The sequence below is a fragment of the Phyllopteryx taeniolatus genome, chromosome 1 (genome assembly GCF_024500385.1).
Source record: "Phyllopteryx taeniolatus isolate TA_2022b chromosome 1, UOR_Ptae_1.2, whole genome shotgun sequence".
Lineage (NCBI taxonomy): Eukaryota > Metazoa > Chordata > Actinopteri > Syngnathiformes > Syngnathidae > Phyllopteryx > Phyllopteryx taeniolatus.
In genome coordinates, this window is record NC_084502.1 from 7,891,274 (window position 1) to 7,914,584 (window position 23,311).

The following is a 23,311-nucleotide window of genomic DNA, read 5'->3' on the forward strand; positions in this document are numbered from 1 at the left end:
TGTTTATCTATGACAGACCCCACACATGAAGATAAATAAAATTAGGCATTTACAGTTTTGGTGGTATTGCTCCGATAATCCCAACACCGCACACGCAAAGATTTTGTTCCACCAGCGAGCTAAAAACAAGTCCTGCGAGGCAGAAATCTCACGTGATCACACGTGGTCGAGCAAAAACGGAGGCGTTCAGACAATTTCGGGTGTGCGCTGATGTTTGCCGAGTGTTTCAGAAGGTTGCTGGAGGTGGGAGCGTTGTAGAATGGCCATGTTGTCAGAAAAGACTTGCATTGGAAAATACTTCTTGCTGTCTGGGGAACCCACACACACACACGCAAATAATGACTTTCTTTTCCATTTACGCCGCCTTCCTTGTTCCTCAGTCAGGGCGCTTCTTTGATTGGCTACATTCTATTCCACGTCACAATTCACGGCGTCGTGACACGCGCATAAAGATTTTTGGCCCCGACCCGTTTCGTACCCTTTTATCGGGACAAATAGGATAATAGGATAATCTTATAAGACATATGTGTTTGTCGTCCAAAAGGAAGAACAAAAATCTGTACAAAAACAGCCCGATTGTCTTTGTGTGTAACAGGCCTTAGTGAAAATGGGCCCAACTATGGGAGAAATAATATATGTTGGCACAGCTTTTGACATTAGAAGCACAATTACTTCTACAGTATGTTAAACAAAACCGATCTATACTGCACGGTAGAACGGATGCTAAAGAAGGTACAGTGTAAATGATATATACAATAAATGTGTATATATTGCTAAACAGCCGCCTTGGACCCAAAATTTATTCTGGTTCTGTGCGGAACCTCTCTTTAACTGTTACGATCCTACACGGGCACATCGAATATTGAACAACATTTAAGATTAAGGACAATTAACAATTAGGTATATGAACCAGTTGAATGTTAACTGCTGCCAATTTCACATTATGAAATGTAATAAAAAATCTCAATATTTGATAATTAGTGTTTTTTTTTATACGTGCATGTGCAGCTTATGTCCAAGTCCAGCGAAAAGCCCAGACTGCATCAGATCCCTTCCGAGGACATGGACTCAGAGGACGGCGGGGTAACGTCGCCATCAGAGACGACCTTTCAGAGCAGAGCGAGGGCAGATTCTCTGAGGGAGGCGGAGCCAACTACATCCAGTAACCAAGAGCAAATCAACCTGCAACATGCACTCATACTCAACCAGGTTGGTGTGCTAAAGTGCTTGTATCACAAGCTAAGAAAATAGAGCATGTAAGATATACAGTAGGTCCTCCAAAGCTGTTATTCAGTCGACTGTCCTCTAGATGGCGTCATTATCCCTGTCTTGACTGCGTGAACCAATCTGAACAATAATCATCATTTTAAGGAATGATTGTCATCAAAGCAAGAATGGAAGTCAGTACGTTTGAATCAAACCAGCCATGTTAGTCAATCTTCATTCAACTTTACACAATTCTCTCCTAAGGTCATGTGATACGTACCTGAGCATGTTGTTTCTTAATTTTCCCTGTACTTGTTCCAACTTTAGATGAGTAGTCAGTGATTGCATAGCAGAGAGTGGACAAAGATATTCGGAGAGCGTTGTTGTCGGTGTAATAACTCTATTCTAGTGGACAGACACTTGGAAGTGGAACGCAATCCTTCTTAGAGGATCAAATTGAATTTCCCCATACATAATCCAGGGGTCTGACTTTCACCATTTTGAAACTTGAATAAAGTACGATTAATATTTCGAGTCAAATTCAGCACAGTGAAGTTGAAAAGAATTTATAAGGGCAACTGTATGAAACTTAAAAAAGCTATACAACTGTAAACTGTTTCTTTGCATACCACTGTCAGTGATACATGACATTTTTGGCAAATCCATTTTACAACCCCAATTCCAAAGAAGTTGGGATGTTGTGTTAAACATAAATACAAACAGAATACAATGATTTGCAAATCATGTTCAACCTATATTTAATCGAATACACTACACCGGTGATATCCTATACACCTTGATGTCGGTTTTTGATGCAGTGCCGCCTGAGGGATCGAAGGTCACGGGCATTTAACGTTGGTTTTCGGCCTTGCCGCTTACATGCAGTGATTTTCTCCAGATTCTCTGACCCTTTTGATGAAAGGTGATGAAATCCCTAAATTTGTTGCAATTGTACGTTGAGGAACATTCTCCTTAAACTGTTGGACTATTTTCTCCCGCACGTGTTCACAAAGAGGTGAACCTCGCCCCATCTTTGCTTGCGAATGACTGAGAGAATCCAGGGAAGCTCCTTTTCTACCCAATCGTGGCACCCACCGGTACCCAATGAGCCTGTTCACCTGTGGGATGTTCCAAACAGGTGTTTGATGAGCATTACTCATCTTTCTCAGTCTTTTCTGCCACCTGTCCCAGCTTTTTTAGAACGTCTTGCAGCCATAAAATTCTAAGTTAATGATTATTTCCTAAAAACAATCAAGTTGATCAGTTTGAGCATTAAATAGCTTGTCTTTGTAGTGTCTTCGATTAAATATAGGTTGAACACGATTTGCAAATCATTGTATTCTGTTTTCATGCATGTTTAACACAACGTCTCCAACCCGTTCATTGGAATTGGGGTTGTAGTTAGATCATAGTCATCACCATTTGTTTTGGGTTTATTGTCATGGATACCCTTGTGAAATGAAGAACACTCAACAAAAAAACACAAACTGAGAGGCTAGGGAATTCAGCTAATGGCAAATTGCTTTGTCAAGACCAGTTTTTGTTTGCCTTTTTTTTTTCTGACTTTTGGACCGTTTTATTTTTTCATTTCTAAAGGAGAATTAAGAATTCCAATGGTCCCCTGTATTCCTGATTCTGCCCTTTTGTCCTCTCATATGTGACATTATGTGGGATGTACCTTCTGTCTTATCAATACCTCTCGTGTTTTATAGTCATTACTGTGGGAGCAGCAGAAGCAGCTGCAGCAGTTGCATCGACAGATGGAGACGCTGGCGGTACCGATGCTGCGTAGTGGTGGAGGCGGTGCGGTCTGTGGCGCGTTGGCTGTGCATCGGCCCTTGTCACGTACACAGTCCTCCCCAGCCTCCACGTCTCTCACTCTGCCTGAAAAACCTCTGAGCCTGACCGGGCAGGAGGCCAGCAGCAACTCCCGCTTCACCACTGGTGAGTGGCATATTAGGGCCTTTCCTGGTGTGAGTTTGCATGCTCTTTAACCTTGTTTTACCGTCATGTCAACCATAGCCTGTGAGGTTAAACATTGAAGCCTAATCAGAGAGAGAGAGAGAGAGACGCTGTGATAACTGAGACTGTCTTTGTGAAATCTACATAAGAGGTTATTTCGCCTGTGCAGGACTGGTGTATGATTCACAGATGCTGAAGCACCAGTGTGCCTGTGGAGACAACAGCAGTCACCCAGAGCATGCTGGGAGAATACAAAGCATCTGGTCCCGCCTACAGGAGAGAGGCCTGAGGGGGCAGTGTGAGGTATGTCTGACTGATAAGCACTAAGTTGTGTCCAAAGTGATACTGTCTTTTCTCTTTAGTTCAACCCTAATGGCTACCTGATTAAAATTTAGCTGTTTTTTTTTTTTTTTTTTTTTTTTTTTTTTGAATGAAGCTTTTTTTTTTTTTTTTTTTTTCAGGGATTGACTAATACATTGGACCTAGTATGTGTCCAGTTGAGTTGTTGTTCCAAGGGGTGCTCCCTCATCATCCAGTACCAATGATGTATTATTAATTAATGTGATGGCCGCCCTCCTTGTGTTGTCACAGAGCATTCGTGGTCGTAAGGCAACTTTGGAAGAGCTGCAGTCCGTCCATACAGAGCGCCATGTTTTGCTCTATGGCACCAACCCGCTCAACAGGCTCAAACTGGACAACCGCAAACTGGCAGGTATGCTACGACTTTTCCGTCCATTTTCTGTACCGCTTATCCTTCTCATTAAGGTCGCGGGTGAGCTGGAGCCATCTCAGTTGACTCTTTGGGCAAGAGGCAGGGTACGCCCTGAAATTGGTCAGCAGTCAATTGCCGGGCACAAATAGACAAATAAGCCACTCACATTTACGGACAAGTCATCTTCAATTAACATAAGAAATTGGAATATGGGAGGAATTCGCAGTACCCGCAGAAAACCCATGCGAGCACAAGGAGAACATCCAAACTCCACACAGAAAGGCCTGAGCCCGGATTTGAACCCGCAACCTCGCGACTGTAATAATCACTCGGCTACTCTGCCACTCAATTTAATGATTTAGTGGTAAACGAGAGCAGTTCCTCGGCACTGCAAACGTAAATCCAATGTGGCAGTGTGTGTGTGTTAAACGCGTGCAATTGTGCCACACTTACCAATGACATTATTCTCTCATGTACTGCATTTTGATAACATCTCTTTTAGGAGTTATGTTCATTATTGCTTTTATAGCTTTTAAAAAAAAAAAAAATGGATTATACTACGTGACTGATTTTACGGTTTGTTTTCTCAGGTATCCTCTCCCAAAGGATGTTTGTCATGTTACCGTGCGGAGGCGTTGGGGTAAGTTTAAAATGCACTTGCACTCTCAGTGCCCTAAATAATGACATTGTATGTTCTCTGCTGAAGTGAAATGAAATATTTTACATAATTTTACATGAAATGCAGTGCAAATGACGAATAAAAATCCGCCTTTTTTTTTTTTTGTTTGTTTTTTTTGGAACGCAGCACACGTTCTCTTGACATTCTCTGACCATGACTAATAAAAGCAACATGTCTAGGACTCAGGAATGAACCAATGCAGATTGTTTCTGATGTTGAGTCAGGTGGTCAGTAATGCCATTTAGTGAAAAATTACATGAAAGAACCACAATGGATCTTGCAATGAAATTAAGAAAACAAAATAACATTCAATGTAATGAGGTCACCGCTGTAGTCACTAGATACTGTGGAGTGGCTTATATGCGTATTTTTGTCTGTTTTCAAAGTTAGAGTGTTTTATTGTTTTAACGTTGCTATTCCATTACCGGTTAACTTCTTTGTACATGTAAAATAAGATGCGCCTTAGCAACGAGACATTCAGAGCGCCCCCCCTTGTTCAATTATAAAAAGTTGTTCTACTGTTTTGATGTGTTCATATTATGATGCTTAACTTCTTTTTATATGTGTATGGCAATTAGAAATGTTGAAATGTTAGTAAAAAAAAAGAAATGCATGAACAGCTAATAGTTGGTAGTTAGCAAGAGTTGTGCTTATTCTATCGATTTCCATTGTTTTCTTTGGGATGAATAATTTTGAGATCTGAAGGAATTGGGCGGTAACTAGTGTTTCAGAACAGATCGTGTTTGACCTCAGGGGTTCCACACCTATTTATTTTGACTGAAGAATTTTCTTGTTGGGAATTTTCTTGTTTAATTTGAGAAATCAAATACCATACAATTAAATGTGTTCAGAAAACAGTACAGTATGTCTTTACAGTTAATTTTCACTCCTTCTGCTATGGAACAAACAATACTTACTATAGCATAATATTTCCTCATTTTTATGTGTTTAATTGAAATCATGATCTTGAGTATCTGTTTTCTACCTGTATATCGAAACAAGGGAAATATAGTTTACCACCGCTGCACAGTATTGCAGAAGCTTTGAAAACGGATGTGCTTGAATTTACCCTTGGCAAAGGTGTACGACGCCTGATGGAGGGTCGTGCCTGAACATTGATTTGTTATGTCGCTGTCTTTCGTGTTGCAGGTTGACAACGACACCATCTGGAACGAGTCGCACACGTCCACAGCGTCACGCATGGCCGCTGGCAGTGTTGTCGAGCTGGCTGTCAGAGTCGCCAAGGGTGAGCTCAAGGTAAGAATTTTTTTTTTTTCTTTTTTCTTTCTTTTGTTGTTGTTGATTTCATCTCCCCAAAGGCAAGATTTCAGTCCATTAAATTTCTATTATGACATCATTTTTTTACACGATCAGGATTTTTGGGGCCGATCAGCGAGTTAAAAAAAAAAAAAAAAAAAAAAAAAAAAAAAAACATCAACGATGCGATCACAATGTGTTTCTTTAAATGACCTGTTCATTTACTGTATATACTTGTGTACTTAAGTGCTCAACAAACTATATTTACAATAAATAATGTATCTTTGTTCCTCTATGTATGCCAGTGAGGCATAGTGACAGACAGAACAAAATAATGGTCTTCTATTAGATGGCAGGAAGTAAATATAGTAATTAATGTATCCACCTTTTGTGACATTTTTGTTTGTTGGTGTGCTGTGAGATTTTGCAATTGTAAAATATGTTCCTTGGCTTCATAAAGGTTGGAAATCACTGCTCTTGTCAGATCGTGTATTCTAATCAGTCAGGTCAAACCAACATTACATGATGGAAATAATGGGTGCTAACTTACCGTAATTAAATTACTTTATTGTAATTAAATGACTTCACCCACACCGAAACTTTAGCAGGGGTATCAAACTCATTTTTGTCTCGGGCCGCATTGTAGTTATGCTTTCCCTCAGAGGGCCATTAGAACAGTGAATCCATATAAATGTTTAATCACCAAATCATATTAGTACCATTACACAACAAATTGAGGGATAACTAGTTTTGAAATCCGACAGTCTGGTGAAGACTGGTTAGCACATCCGCCTCACAGTTCTGGGGACTGGGGTTCAAATCCCGGCCCCGCCTGTGTGGAGATTGCATGTTCTCCCCGGGCCTGCGTGGGTTTTCTCGGGGCACTCCGGTTTCCTCCCACATCCCAAAAACATGCGTGGTAGGTTGATTGGAGACTCTAAATTTCCCGTAGGTGTGATTGTGAGTGCGAATGGTTGTTTGTTTCGTGTGCCCTGCGATTGGCTGGCGACCGGTTCAGGGTGTAAGACAATGATAATAGTTTGTTCAAGTATTGTTTAAGTTAGTGTAGAAGAAGGGTTTGGTAACAGAAAAAAGCAATATCTCAACATTATTGTTTATTATTATGGCAATTTGGAATTGGGCCTTGAGTTTGACACCTATGATTTAGAGCATGATTCGACAGAACGGCGGCATGTTTACGTACAACCGTTAGTGCTAGCACTAGCTTGCTAGGCCACGTAACATTTTTGTTGCCTGCTTGGGAGCCGTATCGTATTAAAAGTACGGGAATGTACCTCAAGCAAGCCTTAAACAAACGTCCTCTCCTGTCCCGAGCACCGGTGACCACCAACACACGTTTTTCCCCATTTTGACCTTATAACACAGTTGGCACGATCCACTCTTGTTGTCACGGTAACGAGTGTATCCGGTCGCATTTGAGTTGACAAGATAAAGCCCAATGATCATGAAAAAAACGGGATGCGGTGATATCTGAATACAAGATTTGATTGCAGTAGTCTGACATAGTGCAAATTTGTCTTGTATTCTGATCCACACATTACATGTTGTCTGTCCCACACTGCTGATGTTTTTTTTTGTTTTTTGTTTTTAATAACTTTATTGGCTGTCAGATATTTACAGTACTACGTCAAAAGACATGCGACAAGGCTAAAAATAAACTCTCTTTTGGATTCAAATATACTGTGCACGATGGCGACGCGGACTAAATGTCTTTTGCGGAGCCGATCAATGACGTCATGGATCCGATTGGTGAATTATGACATTAAAGCAAAAAATCAGCAAAAAATGCTAATTATTGGCCGATACCGATCAGGCCGATAAAATCGGTGTAAAGTCTACTAATTTTCATCTTATTTCAGCAAATTGTAACCTATAAGTACCTCTGTCAGTGTCAATCAGATAAAATTTTGTAGGTGTATCTGGTGAGTAAATCATGAATGTACAATTTGTATTGCTCAGAGCCTCAATCCATTGATTCACCTGCAAAGAAGTGAGCAAAAAGATAAAAATGCCCTGCATAGAATTCAACAGTAGCGGTATACTGTAATGTACAAACATTGTGTACTAATTTAATCAATTACTTTAAGTAACTAAACGGATAACTCATTCAGACACAATACATGTAATGTATATGCAAGGTTATGAATCTTAAGTGTTGTCATTTTCAGTGGCAAATAAATTCTCTGAAACACTTCCCTGATAATATACATTAAAAAGTGATGTTTATTTTGAGTGACAAGCTGAACCATACCTTCTTTTCCGAACAGAACGGCTTTGCTGTGGTCAGACCACCAGGGCACCATGCAGATCCGTCCAACCCAATGTAAGTGTGTGTGGGTTTCAGTCCCTTATTGTTTAAAATCAAAATAAAACATGTATCGGCATTACCAGATAACTAGCAACCCTTTATTGCTCAGTGACTGTTTTTTTCTCAATGTCTTTATGTCTCCAAAGTGTTCTCTGTCAATTGACTGTCTGTTGTCGTACTAGAGCGGCTCCATTTACCGGAGACAAATTCCTTGTGTGTTTTTTGGACATACTTGGCAAATAAAGATGATTCTGATTAAGATAAACATCATGAAGACACTTGAAGTTCTTAAACAGAGTCAGGTCTAACCACTGCCGTCTTTCCATTCTATTATCTTAATTTATATCGGTATTCTTTCTTCACAGGGGTTTCTGCTACTTTAATTCCGTGGCAATCGCTGCCAAACAGCTCCAACAGAAGCTCAGTGTCAGCAAAATTCTCATTGTTGATTGGGTAAGATTATCACCTTTGGCTTATTTTTATACTGCTGGTGTTAATAGTGATGTGAAAACTATTCTATGTTGCTAGGACGTTCACCATGGTAACGGGACCCAGGAAATTTTTTACAGTGACCCAAGCGTCCTCTATATGTCGCTACATCGCTATGATCATGGCAACTTCTTTCCTGGCAGCGGCTCACCTGCTGAGGTGGGTGTCATATCTGGGCCGAATGTACCAGAATGCGATCAATTCTGACAAAATCGTTTTCATTTTAGGTCGGCTCTGGCGCTGGTGAGGGCTTCAACGTGAATGTGGCATGGACAGGTGGACTGGACCCTCCCATGGGGGATGCAGAGTACCTTGCTGCATTCAGGTAGGAAAAAAGAAAGAAACAAAAAAAACTGCTGCTTCTTAGGAACAACGAAATACATTTGTACACAAGTACATGCTCAGAAAAGCAGAACCAAAAGGTCAAATAACGCTAATAGAAACACACTGACTGTCACCAAAGAAAATAGCTCTTACAGTCTCCCGCTTTTTGTTAGCATGTAACGAAAAAAAGTTCCGCCCGGAACCAATGTTCCACACGGATATTTATTGCGGACCACTGATAAACTTGGCCAAAAACTTTGCCAAAAACGACAGAGGAGCATCTGTAAGTGTATCGTAAGACACTATTACATGTGTAATGTCCATGTACCATGATCTATTGGTGAACTGAATGGGAGTTAGCGGTTTTTTTCTTTTTACCTAAAATGGTTATCGCTAGCGTGCTAATGCTAATCGCAAATGCGAACCGTTTAGCAAAGGCTGATTTTGCTGTCCTGAGAATAAAGAAAAAAAAAAAATGTTTTTGTTGTTGTTTTTTTAGGGGGAGGGGGAGGGGGGTTGTTTGGCTGCGGCGAGTACGCACTGAAATATTTATAGGCTAATTGATTCTAAAAGGATTTGATCGTGACAGCCCTACATGTAACAGTAGCCACTGTGACGGGATGGAGATATGCTGATATGCTATCTTCACCAGCCTGGGGAACCTCTGTGGCTTTGTACTCAATTGCAATATTTTCAAGAAACGTCTTTCCCTTCCGATGTACTTCCTGTTTTGAATTCAATAGCATCCAATTGAGGCAGCAAACTAGTTGGGCCGGATTTAATTGGCCGATGCCAAGTAGTAAGTTACAGTGAAGCCATGCGTATTCGACATTCGCAGATTCGCCTATTCTAAGGTTTTCATTGGAACCTACCCTCTGTTATTTGCGGAAAAACATCCGCGTGCCAAAGAAACAATTCGAAGTGAGGTGAGGAGCTTCATTTCGACAAAAGTAGTCCTTTGCCGCCATAAATGTTCAACTTTGTGGCAGTAAATGTTTCCCACGTCTTGTGGGCCGTTCCTTCCTGCTCGTCAGCTGGATAATTGTCATTTGTGCGTGGTTGGCACCAGTAAACTTTCTGGTTGTCTGATGCGCCTAACCCCAAGGAAAACTGGCAACCGCATGGTTACTGGAAAAGGGGTTAGGGTGCTAATCTTCACAGACATTGTTGGGTGGAGGCAGCAGGCATGTGTTTGTGTAACGTTCTTTTCTACAAACTTGCTGAAATAAACATTCAGCCTTCTTGTTTTTCATGCTCTTCTTGTTCTTCTTCTTACTTATTACGCATTACTTCTTCCTTCCAATTACAATAGCTGGCCAATGAAAATGCTCCATCTTCTCCGTTTTGTTGGCTTGTTTTGTCTAAGGAAACAAAAATTGCACTGTTAGAAAGCCCCCCCAACACATTTTGCAGATAAATACTTTTCATTAAACAGCAACAATATGAAAGCTATGTTCTTCTAACTTTTCCAAGTTAAGATTGGTAGACGTAGCTAAAATGGGATTTTGCTTTTTCTCTGTCATAAAGAGGGTCCGCTTTCTGCCCCCTTTCTCTCCTGCACCATTCCCCCCCCCCCCCCCCCGCCCTCTTACTATCAATAATAACGTTAGCAAATGTTGCCACAAAGCATGTTAGCCATTTAGTAAAACACACGTTTCACAGGCCAGTTTGGGTGTACGTTTCCCTGCACTTTTAGCCTTTATTCTTTCCACCTCTTTATTCAGTCACCAACACCCAGCAACCCCCACATCGCCCCTTAGCCCCCAGTCTGATTGATCTTTAATAATTGTCCTCTCCCTCCCACCTTTCCAAGTGTTACTTTAGGGCTGGGGGCTATGTTTCTAATAGGGAGGGGGTATTCATTCTTGTATGTATGAAGAGTTTGTTTGCGATTTGAATATACAGTGTGTGTATATATATATATATATAGTATATATATATATATATATATATATGTGTGTGTGTGTGTCAGTATAATGTTTTCTTGTGATGTTTCAATTGGTCTTTGTCTTCTCTGTTTGTTTGGTTGTCGTTTTATTACAATATGGGAATGCACGATTTATCTGTGCGTGCTCTCAATTTTGTCAATGAGCTCATGTTGTCCATCTGCACGCAGTCATGACAGCAGCATGTGTTTATGTGTGTGTGTGCGCGTGTGTACAAAGAGGATGATGGGGGTGGGCGGTGGGGGCGAGTGGTCTCCAAAGTCCCCAGGCAGAATAATGAAGGTAAATGGATCCCAGATGGACTGTTTTCCTCTTTTTCTCCATGTTGTCAATGACGTGAGGAGAGTGACAGGCCTCTAATAGGAAACAGACTGGCTCACTCCGCCTTTGAACTTTGCCGACTGCACTGAGCTCAGGTCGAGTTTTCGCCAGCAGCTCTCCACTCTTCCCAAAATGTTCAGTACAATGAAAACCTTCGACCTTTTCTGGAAGCACAAGAGCAGCAATCAAACAACGGTGCGTTGCTCTTCGATACTCGCAGATGCACTGTGCAATAGATACTGTTTGAAGCCCCGTGTACGGGACACGTGCAATGCACAGTACCTGCTCGATTTGATGCGTTTGGTTTTCCAGTTTAAAATTGTGTTGCGGAAAACACCGGAAACCAGACCACATTCAACACGTCGCTCTCAACAATAGACGCTATCAAACAATATCAAAGAAGCAGAATAAGGGAAGGTATGAAAAATAAAACACTCCACAGGTTTGCTGATGTGCACACCGCTTACATTGGCACAGACGCTTTTGCAAAGGATGATGGAACCTAGTCCAGTTCAGTTAATGTAATATTCAACTTATTCCTGCTGAGTCGTAGGATGGCTAACTGAGCCTTAACTGATATGACGAGTGGACTTTGTGCAACTGCAGGACCGTGATGATGCCCATCGCCCAAGAGTTTTCTCCAGACGTCGTTCTGGTCTCCGCCGGGTTTGACGCTGCCGAGGGCAACCCCGCACCTCTTGGAGGGTACAAGGTCTCTGCCAAATGTAAGCAAGGCTTCTCACCACATGCTCAGCGCTCTGTAGTTGTTGTTTTTTTTTTTTTCAAAGCAACCAGGAACTTAGATCCAGGTTGTTCTGAGCAACCAGGAACTTAGATTTCTTCCCCCTTGCATGCTCAGGGTGGTATTAAAAGATTATTATAGCTCGTGTCAAGTTTAGCCTGAAAAACAGGAGTTGTGTTTTCAAGCATCACTTATTGCATCTCTGATGTGACCATAATTACAGTGACTGCTTTTTGGCATAGTGCAGTGGGAGGTCAAAATATATACTTGTCTTAAACAAATATTGGGACGTGTAGTAAAGCTTACGTCAACGGAGCAAGGCAAGCGTCACTTTGGTTTGGTCACTGTATCTCATCGTGACTTGTGTTCGTTGTGTCTTCCAGGTTTTAGCTTTCTGACTCACCAGCTGATGTCTCTAGCAGGGGGCCGTCTGGTTTTGTCCCTCGAGGGAGGTCATGACCTCACAGCCATTTGCGATGCATCTGAGGCCTGTGTCAGTGCGCTTCTTGGTGCACAGGTGAGGCATGCTGGGTGATGGAATTCTTTGGGGGAGAGAAAAAAAAAAAAAAAAAAAAAGAACGGCTCCCCATGCAACAACTTCACCCTAGTGGTGAAGTATCTGTGTCTCAATAGTTTTCTGATGCGTTTCCCCCTCTTTTGTGTCCTGTTTGTCCTGTAGGACCCACTGTCAGAAGAGGTCCTGCTCCAGGAACCAAATGCTAACGCTATCCGCTCCCTGCAGACGGTCATACAAATTCAAAGTGAGCAGCCCTATGTATTCGGTTATTTTACGAAGGTCTGTTTCAGTCGACATACACTGCTCGATTTGATCATTTCTCTGCGTCTGTTTCGTGCGTACCAGGTCAGTACTGGCAGAGTGTGAAGGCTTACAGCGGCTCCGTGGGTCTGTCCTACCTGGCCGCTCAGAGACGAGATTGCGAGGAAACGGACGCCGTCAATGCGCTGGCCTCGCTCTCCGTGGGAGTTCTTTCCAGCGAAAGGTACAGAACTCACAACTGCCCAACTCGCAACCTCCCACACCCAACTGTAATGCAGTACATTTTATTTATGTATGTATTTAACACTTATTTATCCAGGTGAGGCAACTGAGAACATTCTCCTTTGCAATGCCGACCTGGCTACATCTAGTATGAGCAAACATTTACACTACACATTGTACCCTATCTACTCTTTAGGGAAGGGGCTAACATGGTACGAAAAAAAAAAAAAAATCACATTCTACTTACTATCTGGCTGAAAGAGGAGACCAAATTTGGTCGGTCCTGACAGTGATGTTGTACACTTGAAGCAGAGTTACAACGATCTCTCGTGTTGCGAGGGGAGTTGCGTGTCTTTATACGTCCACCCCCAGTGAAGAGAAACGCATTGCTTTGTTGTTAGCATTGTTTTTATTTTTAGCATTAGCATTCTTCGTCCACAGATGCCGGATTGGCATTGAGATTAACTATCTATTCCCACCACTACTGTTTTTAATATACCAGTATTCGCGTTTACCCATTGAGAGAGGAAAAAGGCCTTCCTTCTTTTTCTTCCCGTTAGGGTGCCGACTACAAAGGCGCACGTAGCGCTACGCAGACTACATTCAAATACCTGGTGTGCGAGTGAGGGTGAACATGATATCGAAAGCTTTATGGATCGCAAGACCAGTGCCATGTTGGCGGCTGAGATTGGGAGAAGCGAGTACAAAACCTTTCTCCTGATATGCAGCGAATAAACTCCCGAGTTAAAAAAAAAAAAAAAAAAAAAAAAAAAGCCAAACCTTCCAAAACAAGCTGCAGGGCTGATGATATGCGGCAAATACATTGTCAAGCAGCGCCAGTGATTCCAGGAAAATGTCCTTTTTAGAGGCCCAGCAGCGTATCATGCGCTGCTGTGACTCTTCCTGTGTCATCAAATTTTTCTGTAGGACTCTTGCATTACTCATTGACAAGCATCAGAGTGAGGTCCCACCCCTTCACAAAGTTGAGTTGAAAATGAGTTTTTTTCCCACTATTGCAAAACATTCAGCATAATACATGTAGGCAGCGAGTGAAAAGGGAATTTCCAAGGACGAACGATCCTCATTTGGATCAGCACCGCATTTTACACGTTCACAGATACCGGCCTCCTCCATTTAGCAGAAACTTGTCATGAAAGCGCTTGGATTTTTATTTTATTTTTTTTAAGACGCTGTCAAACAATGTACCAGGAGGTGGGAAAATCCAGGATCCACAACTCCTAACTGCATCTCTCCCACTGTAATGGCTCTCTGTCCTTTGCGCTTGCTTCTAATCCCCCACGAAGTCATGGGAAACGCCGCCCTGGCAAAGCTCATCAGTCATATTTTCAAAAAAGAAGAGGCTTACCTCCAGTTTTCTGTCTATTTCGCAGGCTTCCAGATGAACCAATGGAACATGACAGTGACTCCATGTGACCAAACGCCTAACTCAACTCCCATTCAGGAACCAGGCTGGCTCCACTTGTAGCACTGGATTGCCAGCACTGCTCACGAGCATGACAGTGGGCGGGGGCGAGTGTGTGTGTGTGGGGCGGGGGGGGGTACAACCTTCCATCCATCTGCCTTATCGCCACAAAGACACGCAAACGTAGTATAAGCACCTCAACGCTGAGAACCACTCAGCGGTAACCTTGTGAAACCTCACCAAAGAGCAATACAAGATGTTTTATGAACTTGACTGACAATGAATTGTGCCTTTTGTACAGCACAACAGCTCTGTGAACACACACACACACACACACACACATGCATGCACACCATTGAAATGTTGCAGATGATGTCTTTCCTGCCTCAAGTTGGCCTTAATGTTCGGACCAAGAACCGCATCCTTTGAATGTCTTTTGGATTCTGCCCCAAAATCCCTTTTTGAAGCACATGGCAACCAAATTGAATGACTGACATCAGGTCAAAGCATGCACACGTGTATACACACACACACACACACAAATGAGAAAACGTGCGACAGTGGGAAAAAATACAGAAGATTTTGTGTTTTTTATCGTGTCCCGAATGCAGTTTGACCACTACGAGAGGATGAAGACACAACTGCAATTTTGTAGAAAGAAAAAGGGCAAAAGGTCCTTGTTGCTTGATTGCACTGTTCATTCCTTAATGTGAAGCGTTTGAAATTCCAAAGCTCGGGGGGGGGCAAAAACAATACTCCAACTCTCTTAAAAGATGTTTTTATTTGTTTTTAACATGTAACTGAATGGTATTTGCATTTATCTTTTAACTTACGACCTCCTAACTGCACCATACTGTATACACTAGTATTGAATAGTGTTTCTCATTCCACCCAAGCGGACCATTCAAATAAGTAACAGTAATCTTGATGCACTTGAATACATCACCCAAGTAGAACTGCCTGAAAATACCCTGCTTTTGGAAATAAGGGCTTCAATAGCAACACGATAGGGACCGTAATGTACACGAGGGATGACCTTTCCCACACTGGTGAGAATTAAGTATTTATGAAATATTATTTTAATGGGACAAGAGCTTCTCTCTCTGGTTGTGTTTGGGGCAGATGATAGCTCAACAGTGCCTCTGCTGGTTGTCGTGTTACACTCCATTTTAGCCTCATATGCGTCAAGAACTGAGTGTTTCTCAATCGCAGAATTGTTAACGACCAATTCATGGATTAATTTGACCATGCAGAATGTATACTGTTCTTATAAGCATTTAAACCTGTGGATTGGGTGAGGAACACATTCAAAGACTGATGTCCATATTCATACTTTAGTCCTCAATTGAGTCTTAATTTAAGGAACTAACTAACACAAGTCTTATGTTGTTTTTTTTTTTTTTAAATGTAGCTCAGCTCAGGCTCAGAGAAGAATTTAGTAATATTGTATACAACAAGTAATGCACTGTAATTAGTAGCAATTGGACATGTTTTTTTTAATGCATGTTTTGAAAATCTATGTCTTAATCCTCTAGCGAGTCTAACCACACTAGCCGCCATTACGATGGCAGAATGTTGTCTTTTGCGAAGAGAATGGCCTCTTTGTCACAAGTTTTTTTTGTTTGTTTTTTGTTTTTTGCGACGTAGAGCGAAAGTGGGAAAACCCTGGTCATGTTCTATCACTTCAAAACTAAAAAAAAAAAAGAATAAGTGTAATAATGTGACCTTTAACCTGTATAACTCGATTGAAAACAGACACATCTTTGTGGAGACAAACAACAATACACAATAGGCTGGATACCAAAGACTTAAGGGCATAATTTGACATTAACAAATGATTTTGCCAGAGAATACAGTAGTTGCAGTTATGAACGTAATGTGCGGATCAACTTTTTGTGCAATTTCTTACTAGAGTCTCATCAGACGATCCTGGTAATTATCATTAACTCCTCTTACAGGGTTATAGTAACACGCAAAAGGGCTCTGAACAACCCAAAATAAGGATTGTATTGAATTGTTTTGTTAGCATTAATATTACGTAGAGTAGTTTGTTGTTGTTGTTTTGCCGAACACACGAGACGCTCCAAAACCAATGAATTTAAATGTAAGGTATGCATCCATAATCGGTGTTTGTGAGTTTATTGCTCATGATTTATGCCACCTCTGGGGATTTTTGGTTCAGTTATTCACAAAAACGCCAAACACAATATGCACAATGCATTTATTGCATCAAAGAACCCGATCTTATAATTGACTTTAATCAAATTTTTGTTCTATATATCCATCTTAAACAATGAATCTTTTGTATTGTTTGTGACGCATTTAAAGCTGGATTCCATGTAGGACTAGGCGTCCAATTCTGATTTAATACCCTTACAGTATCTGATTTTTGTGACTGTCTATTTCCATGTACATTTCAAGTGATACGTATCGAAATATGGCTTGTGTTTACACTGACGGAAGACATGAAACAACCAAATTCAACGTCAATAGCTCCGCAGGCATCGGCACCGAGCAGTGACAACACACAAGTGAACAACAAAAATATCAAACTTGCATACCTTTTAATTAAAAAAAAAAAAGAACAAAAATGCAATTGTGTGACTTGACTCATGCAGTGTACATCCAGCTGAGGAGCCTTTTTCCAATCAGGGTTCTTTTCAGTCCTCTCTAAATTTATGAAAAAAATATAATGCAATGGCCAAACACGTTTATTATCATACAATAAATTACGAGCATTTGTTGGTTCAGTTTCTCTGAAGTTGTATTTGTTTTTTGTATTCCACGGTGGGATGAAATGCACTCACAGGCTGTACGTTCCCCACCCCTGCTTTAAACCAATGACTTGTGTTGCGTGGCTCTTTCACAGCATGTGGTGTCCATGAAGTAAAAATGTACGTGTGCTGTGTGCGCGCGTGTACTCGTACGGGATTTGCAGTACTGTCGTGTTATCTGTTATCATCAAAAGCCCCAGTAGACGTTTGTTGTCTTATGCAGAGGCCAATATGGCCTCCCGTCTTCTTAACTGCCTCCAGTGCTGATGTCATGTGTACTCTCCTTTTAAGAAATACACTGTAAATAGAATCTCCAAAGACCAAAATACACATCAGCCACGTGCCTTGTTGCATTCAGTAGTTATATGTGTATTGGTAACTCTTCTTAACTAACTGGACTTGCAGTAATACTGTTGAATTGGATTTTATGCTATTCTTTCTTAATGACCTATACTGTGTGTTTTTATCCAATTTCTTACCGTGTGTATGTATAGAAAGATTTTCTATTTTGTACTTTTGTCTTTTCCTCCTGATTAAAAAGAAATACTTTTTGAAAACAAATATATTGTTGTTGTTTTTTTCCCCACAGAATGTAAAACTGCATACAAAATGATTAACTGCTAGAAACAAATCTAAATTTAAACAAAAAACAAAAAAAAAACACTTAATGCCTCACTGACTACTACTTTTACTGTTACAGGGGCATTGTTATGTTTGCAAAATTACCATAATTTCTCGTGTATAATGCGCACCCATTTATAATACGCATCCCCCAAAGTTGACCTCAAAATTCTGGAAAACCCTTCTAACTTCTATGTGTAATGCATTTTTACAATGCATGATTTTGTTCTGCCCATATGTTCAAAACATGAAGTATTATCTGTATTTTTTTTCCAAATAATTATTCTGAAGTTAAGCACTTTATTTGAACACGTAATACTTTTTTTTAAATGTACTCTTATTTTGAAATTCCAAGCTCTACTTTTATTTAGTAAATTACAAAACACAGTTGTGCTCATATATTTGATTAACCACGCAGAATTTGTAAGATGGGTACAATTATTTAAAGAAAACATGAAGGACCGGGTGAAACACAATTTTATTTTAATGGAATTCAAATTTAACGGTCAAGCATTTGAGAAAAGCATTATCATGAAACAAAACATAATCATAAAGAAATTAATGATGGTTGTTGTTCAGTCATATTTAAAAATATATATATATATATTTCACAGATTCTGCCAGGGTATGTAAACTTATGAGCACAACTGTACATATAAGCAGTCATGTTGGAATGAAAATGTACGCTACACATTTTTTATAACCACTAAGTGGCGGTGGCATATTAGAATAAAAGTGTAAACCTCTCTCATAACCACTAGGTGGCGGTAGCATTTTTGAATGAAAGTGTACAGCTTTTTTCATAACCACAACATGGCAGCATACATTTATAAAATGTGATTTCCCCCCCCCCCCCCATACCCATGTATAATGCGCACTATTGACTTTTGACCTTTGTTTGGGGCGGGGTGGGGAATGCGCATTGTACACGAGAAATTACGGTACCAATGTTAGTTTGTCTAAAAGGATTTAGCCATTACTAGATGACACCATTTCAAGAAGAACTTGTCTTCAATATAATATCAAATGAAGGGGGGGAAATGTAACATTTGCAGTTAGTTTTAGAAATCATTTAAAAGATGATGTGTCTTAAACAACAAGAATCTAATGCACCAAAAGTCATTCCGGGAGATATTAGCTTTGTGGGAGACCTCAGCATCTTTCAATGAAATACCTCATCACGTTTCGTGTTTTCTTTGTTATTTTAAGACATACAAAAGTCAGACAAACCTCAACACAGGTTGTTTAGAGATGTTGATAGCCTGCGATTGGCTGGCAACCAGTTCAGGGTGTGCCCCGCCTCCTGCCCGATGATAGCTGGGATAGGCCCAGAAAATGGATGGATGGATGGATGATGTTGATAGCTTGACCAAGGAATGAGATACTTCCATTATTTCCTATTTCTAATCTGATTTTTGAATTGTTCATCAAAGAAGGAAATTGTCACTATTCCTCCATCCATTCATTGCTTTAGTTGAAAAAATAAGACTCCCGATAGCTCTTGTAGTCTAAGTAATTTGTTTAATGATAATGCTTTTCTGAAATGCTTGATGGTTAAATTTGAATTCCATTCAAATAAAATGAAATGTGTTTCACCTGGTCCTTCATGTTTTCTTGAAAACCTACAGAACACGACAACCCCACGCAGGAACCCAAACCTCAGAACTGTGAAGCAGACATGCTGAGCACAAGTGCACCTTACTGTCCCTTAGAGGAACAATTGTTTTTAAATACAAATGAGAGCTTGATTGTTTTTTGTTTTACCTTTGAAAGTGAACATTAAATAAACCACGGTGAGAAATCAATTCTGCTTACTTAGCTTGGCCATATAGCATCCAAGAATTAGCGGATTTTATTTTAAAGTCGAAACCGGAGTGCGTGTTTCTTTTAAGTCAAAACAACTTAAAAAGGCTCCAAAGAGGCTATAAATATCCCCAGCGCCTTTAATTGCACATTAAAGCATGTTCTTTTGGGTGGTATTATGTGTTCCTGACTGACCAGGCGAAGGAAGGCGTGCAGACCTCATTAAAAGAAAAATGGGGGGAGAATGTGAGACAGCGTTTAACAAGAGGCTGGAGACAAAGAGGGCGGGGTGCCTGGATTAAAGCTAGTTGCAACGTCATCACCTTACAGTTGAAACAAAATAACCCATGGAAATTTTGCACTGAACTTTATTGTCAGGACACAAGGATTTTAAAAGGCAAACAGTATGTGCTGATGTCTCCATTTTTATGGAAAACAATCTGTTCATCATCTTTGTCCAAAATCTAGTTTTAGCTGCATGTTCTCCAATTCCTCAGAAGTCCTTGTTCTCAATAATATTCAGACGCTCCCATTATCCTTGAAATTGGGAATCCAAAATCCACATGATAAGAATGGTAGAAATGGCGGTGTGGCACAAGCAATTCCTTTTCTTAACAGCTGGAAAGACAGAAAGGCAAACATGTTACCGCTTTAAAAATCTTTTTTTTTCATTAAACGGCAGCCACGTTCCCCATTAACGTGTCAACATTCACAGAAAAAAAATACTGGCATTTGGTTGCAACTGCTGAAATTGTACAGGACATAAGAAATTATCGGGGGAAAAAACCAAAACTTTTCAAGTAAAGCTAAAAACAAAAAAAAACACGTTTTTAGTTTAAGTTTGGAGGTCAAACTATAATACAGCCATGACCCGTGCAAATCACCTTTATGCACTGTGAATTTAAGAAACAAATCTCGTTTCAAATTTGCTTCACTCCTGGGCTCCTCCTACAGGTGTAAAGTGTAAATACATCGACATAATGATTTAAATCTTGCGATTCTTTAACTCATCACGTCTGAACTGTTGCTGCACTCTCCCAACCTGTGCTAGGTAATGGAAATCCAGAGACTGAACATACGTGGATTTATGTATGCAGCAACAGATGTTTTTTTAATTCTGTGAGGTGGATTTCTTCGCAGTCGCTGATGGTGTAGCGGTACACTCGCCTGACTTTGGCGCGGGCAGCGTGGGTTCAGTTCCCACTCAGTGACGGTGTGAATGTGAGTGCGAGCGGTTGTCTGTGTCTCTATGTGCCCTGCGACTGAGTTCAGGGTGTAGTCCGCCTTTTGCCCGAAGTCAGCTGGGATAGGCTCCCGTTGCCCCGGGACCCTAACCAGGGGAAGTGGTGTTGAAAATTGATGGATCGCAGTTTGGGATTGACTATCAACAAATTGGGATACATTTTTCCATGCAGTAGTCTAAACAATGGTCATGATACTTGCCAGGCCCGATAAATGTGTTAAACTTTGTAACATATTGTTTTAACATTGTAGGATAATTTATGTGAGCCAGTGTTAACACAATTTAAGAAGTGTCCTGGCTGGTCCAACACTAAAAAAAGATGATTGGGCTCAAGAGTCAACAGTTCTTAAAATGAGCTTTGTGTTGTGTTTGTGTATTTTTGATATTGACATTAGTGCGTATAGGATTGTGTGTGTTGGGGGGGGGGGGGTTCCACCTATGCATGTGTACTACATAAATCAGCTCTCACCTCCTCCATCACTCCCAGTGGTTTATAGGAGCCCAGTGGGAGAGCCCCCCCGCATGGGCCTTCCCCTTTGATGGCAGCACATACGATTCATCGCTTTTTCTAAAGCCGTTTGTTTTCATTAGTCCTCGTCGTCAGCTCGCCGCGACTCTATCGCATTCGTTTTGTGCAACGCAAGCACATTTAGGTCCGAACGAGGGGAAAGAATTTGTGAGCGGTTGCGAGGGTTTCTTTGGCACGAGAACAAACAAAGGCGGTCGGTTTGAGTAGAGACTGAAGACTGGCAGGCGGCAGCGCGTGCTTTTTCCACTCTTGTTGATAATGAGCAATAAGATCCTGAATTCGAGCCTTCACACTGACTTTTGTGTAATGTTTTTGTCTGTCTGACTGACAGGTGATCAGTCCAGGCTTGAGCCAGTTGGGATTGGCTTTTTCTTCCTGTGATCCTGAACATTGAGCAACAGTAAACATAAAAATGAAAGGACGGGCAATTAATTGTTGACGAAAACTCAAGAATGCATACCTTCGTCGATGTTGGTGATTGATGTGGTGCGGAAGACGATGCTGAAGGTAGAACACGGGATGAAACTTCAGTTTCAGGACCCAAGCTTAGTCATGAGGAAAGATCATTTACAAGGTGTCCCTGAACTGCCTTGTTCAAAAAGTGGTCAAATTGTCAGAAAGATTGGAACTAGCATCCTCGTTTGGAGGCAACAACACAAACAAAAGCCCCCTGGAGACGAATCAATGACTTACAAATGAACAAATTACTAGGTAGGCTTGAAAAACAGATGTTTCAATGACATTTTCTCATTAAGAGTCACTGTGTTTGCCTCACCAGTGAGCCAAACCGATGATGAAACCTGAGACTTGTGAGTCAAAAGGCTGACCTATTTTAAATCAAGCGAGAACACGGTTTTGTCAAAGATGAGACTAGTGGCTGGCAGACATGGTGGACCAGGCCCCCTCCATCCTCCAGACGGAGAAGGCATAGCTTAGTCTCTCATGGGCCAGGTAGTTACAGCCGCTCAGCTTTGAATCTATCTCGTCGCTCTGTAGAACCTGGTACAGGAAGTCGATGTAGCGTGACGCCAGTTTAAGCGTCTGAATCTTGCTCAGTTTGTCCGAAGGGAGCGTTGGGATTATTTTCCGCAACGAGGCGAAGGCGTCATTCAGGGATTGCGTCCGCTGACGCTCCCGGATGTTGGCGATCACGCGCTGGCCATGTGTGTCCTCGAGGGGTGACAACCCTCCAGGACTTGGACCTGGAATCGGAGAAAGGCACGGCCCCGACGAGGAAGGCAGATGTTGAGGACTCCTTTTGAGTTTTTTCGGTCCAGTCAGAGTATCGATCCGGATGTCGTCTCCAGGCTTGTCCTCAATTGATGTGACTGCGGTGGCGTCGTCCGTCCCAGGTGAGCCTTTGTGCCGTTTCCGCCTGCGGAATCCCGGTGTTGCCACAAGGACAGGACAGGCATTTGACGGTGGTTTCCCGATGTTCTCCTCACTAGAAACCACCGCTCCCACTGGATGATCTGCGCCAGTCTGCTCCTCGTCTCGCATAGTTGAGTAGCGCTTCTTGTATCCTTCAGGGATACTTCCAAGTCCTTTTGTTTTGTCTATTCTTCTCAGACTCGTTCTTCAGGAACTGTTGAGTCGTCTTCTTCGTCACAAGGGGTGAAAACCCAGCGTTCCACTACGCTTTACCACCACGTTTCTTCAGCCACATTACTGCAAGGCAGCCAGCAATCACCACATTGATCGTCATGTCCCGCTGTTCCCTGAGCTGCATGTGATCCAACAGAAACTTGAATCTGACTTTTAAAAAAGGGAGGGGACCTTGAAGCATTCGGAGGTCCGCCCATCTGATTCACTGATTGGTGTGCAGGTCTTTTTTGTTTTTTGTTTTTGTTTTTTTTAGATCAGTAAAACAGGAACCTTAAACTATGGAGTACTGTGATCAAAGGACCAAGGTGTCTCATACAGCCAACCAAATCAAACCTCAATGACGTTT

General features: G+C 41.4%; 2 protein-coding genes across 8 annotated transcripts in view; one reads left to right on the forward strand and one right to left on the reverse strand.

The window, feature by feature from the left end:
• Positions 1-17,725, forward strand: part of hdac7a (histone deacetylase 7a) — a 58,863-nt gene extending 41,138 nt beyond the window's left edge. For all 7 annotated transcript variants that reach the window (XM_061768283.1, XM_061768290.1, XM_061768282.1 and 4 more), the window contains 15 exons: positions 1,009-1,209; positions 2,919-3,150; positions 3,338-3,471; positions 3,760-3,880; positions 4,471-4,520; positions 5,709-5,816; positions 8,105-8,160; positions 8,511-8,598; positions 8,674-8,793; positions 8,862-8,959; positions 11,832-11,950; positions 12,351-12,484; positions 12,647-12,728; positions 12,830-12,968; positions 14,359-17,725. In XM_061768283.1, the coding sequence (XP_061624267.1) occupies positions 1,009-1,209; positions 2,919-3,150; positions 3,338-3,471; positions 3,760-3,880; positions 4,471-4,520; positions 5,709-5,816; positions 8,105-8,160; positions 8,511-8,598; positions 8,674-8,793; positions 8,862-8,959; positions 11,832-11,950; positions 12,351-12,484; positions 12,647-12,728; positions 12,830-12,968; positions 14,359-14,401 (1,725 nt within the window). In that variant the 3' untranslated portion in view covers positions 14,402-17,725. The remainder of the gene's footprint in view (positions 1-1,008; positions 1,210-2,918; positions 3,151-3,337; positions 3,472-3,759; positions 3,881-4,470; positions 4,521-5,708; positions 5,817-8,104; positions 8,161-8,510; positions 8,599-8,673; positions 8,794-8,861; positions 8,960-11,831; positions 11,951-12,350; positions 12,485-12,646; positions 12,729-12,829; positions 12,969-14,358) is intronic.
• Positions 17,726-19,938: 2,213 nt separating this feature from the next.
• On the reverse strand, positions 19,939-22,940 carry LOC133475441 (twist-related protein 2-like). The gene is made up of 2 exons (XM_061768302.1): positions 21,821-22,940; positions 19,939-20,206 (listed from the first exon to the last, which is right to left on the reverse strand). The coding sequence occupies exon 1, from the start codon at positions 22,858-22,860 to the stop codon at positions 22,231-22,233; it is 630 nt and encodes a 209-aa protein (XP_061624286.1). The 5' UTR covers positions 22,861-22,940; the 3' UTR covers positions 19,939-20,206; positions 21,821-22,230.
• Positions 22,941-23,311: the final 371 nt, after the last annotated feature.

Bases quoted from the DNA above. Each gene is read 5' to 3' on its own strand.
- LOC133475441 (XM_061768302.1), bottom strand. From the start codon at position 22,860: ATGCGAGACGAGGAGCAGACTGGCGCAGATCATCCAGTGGGAGCGGTG.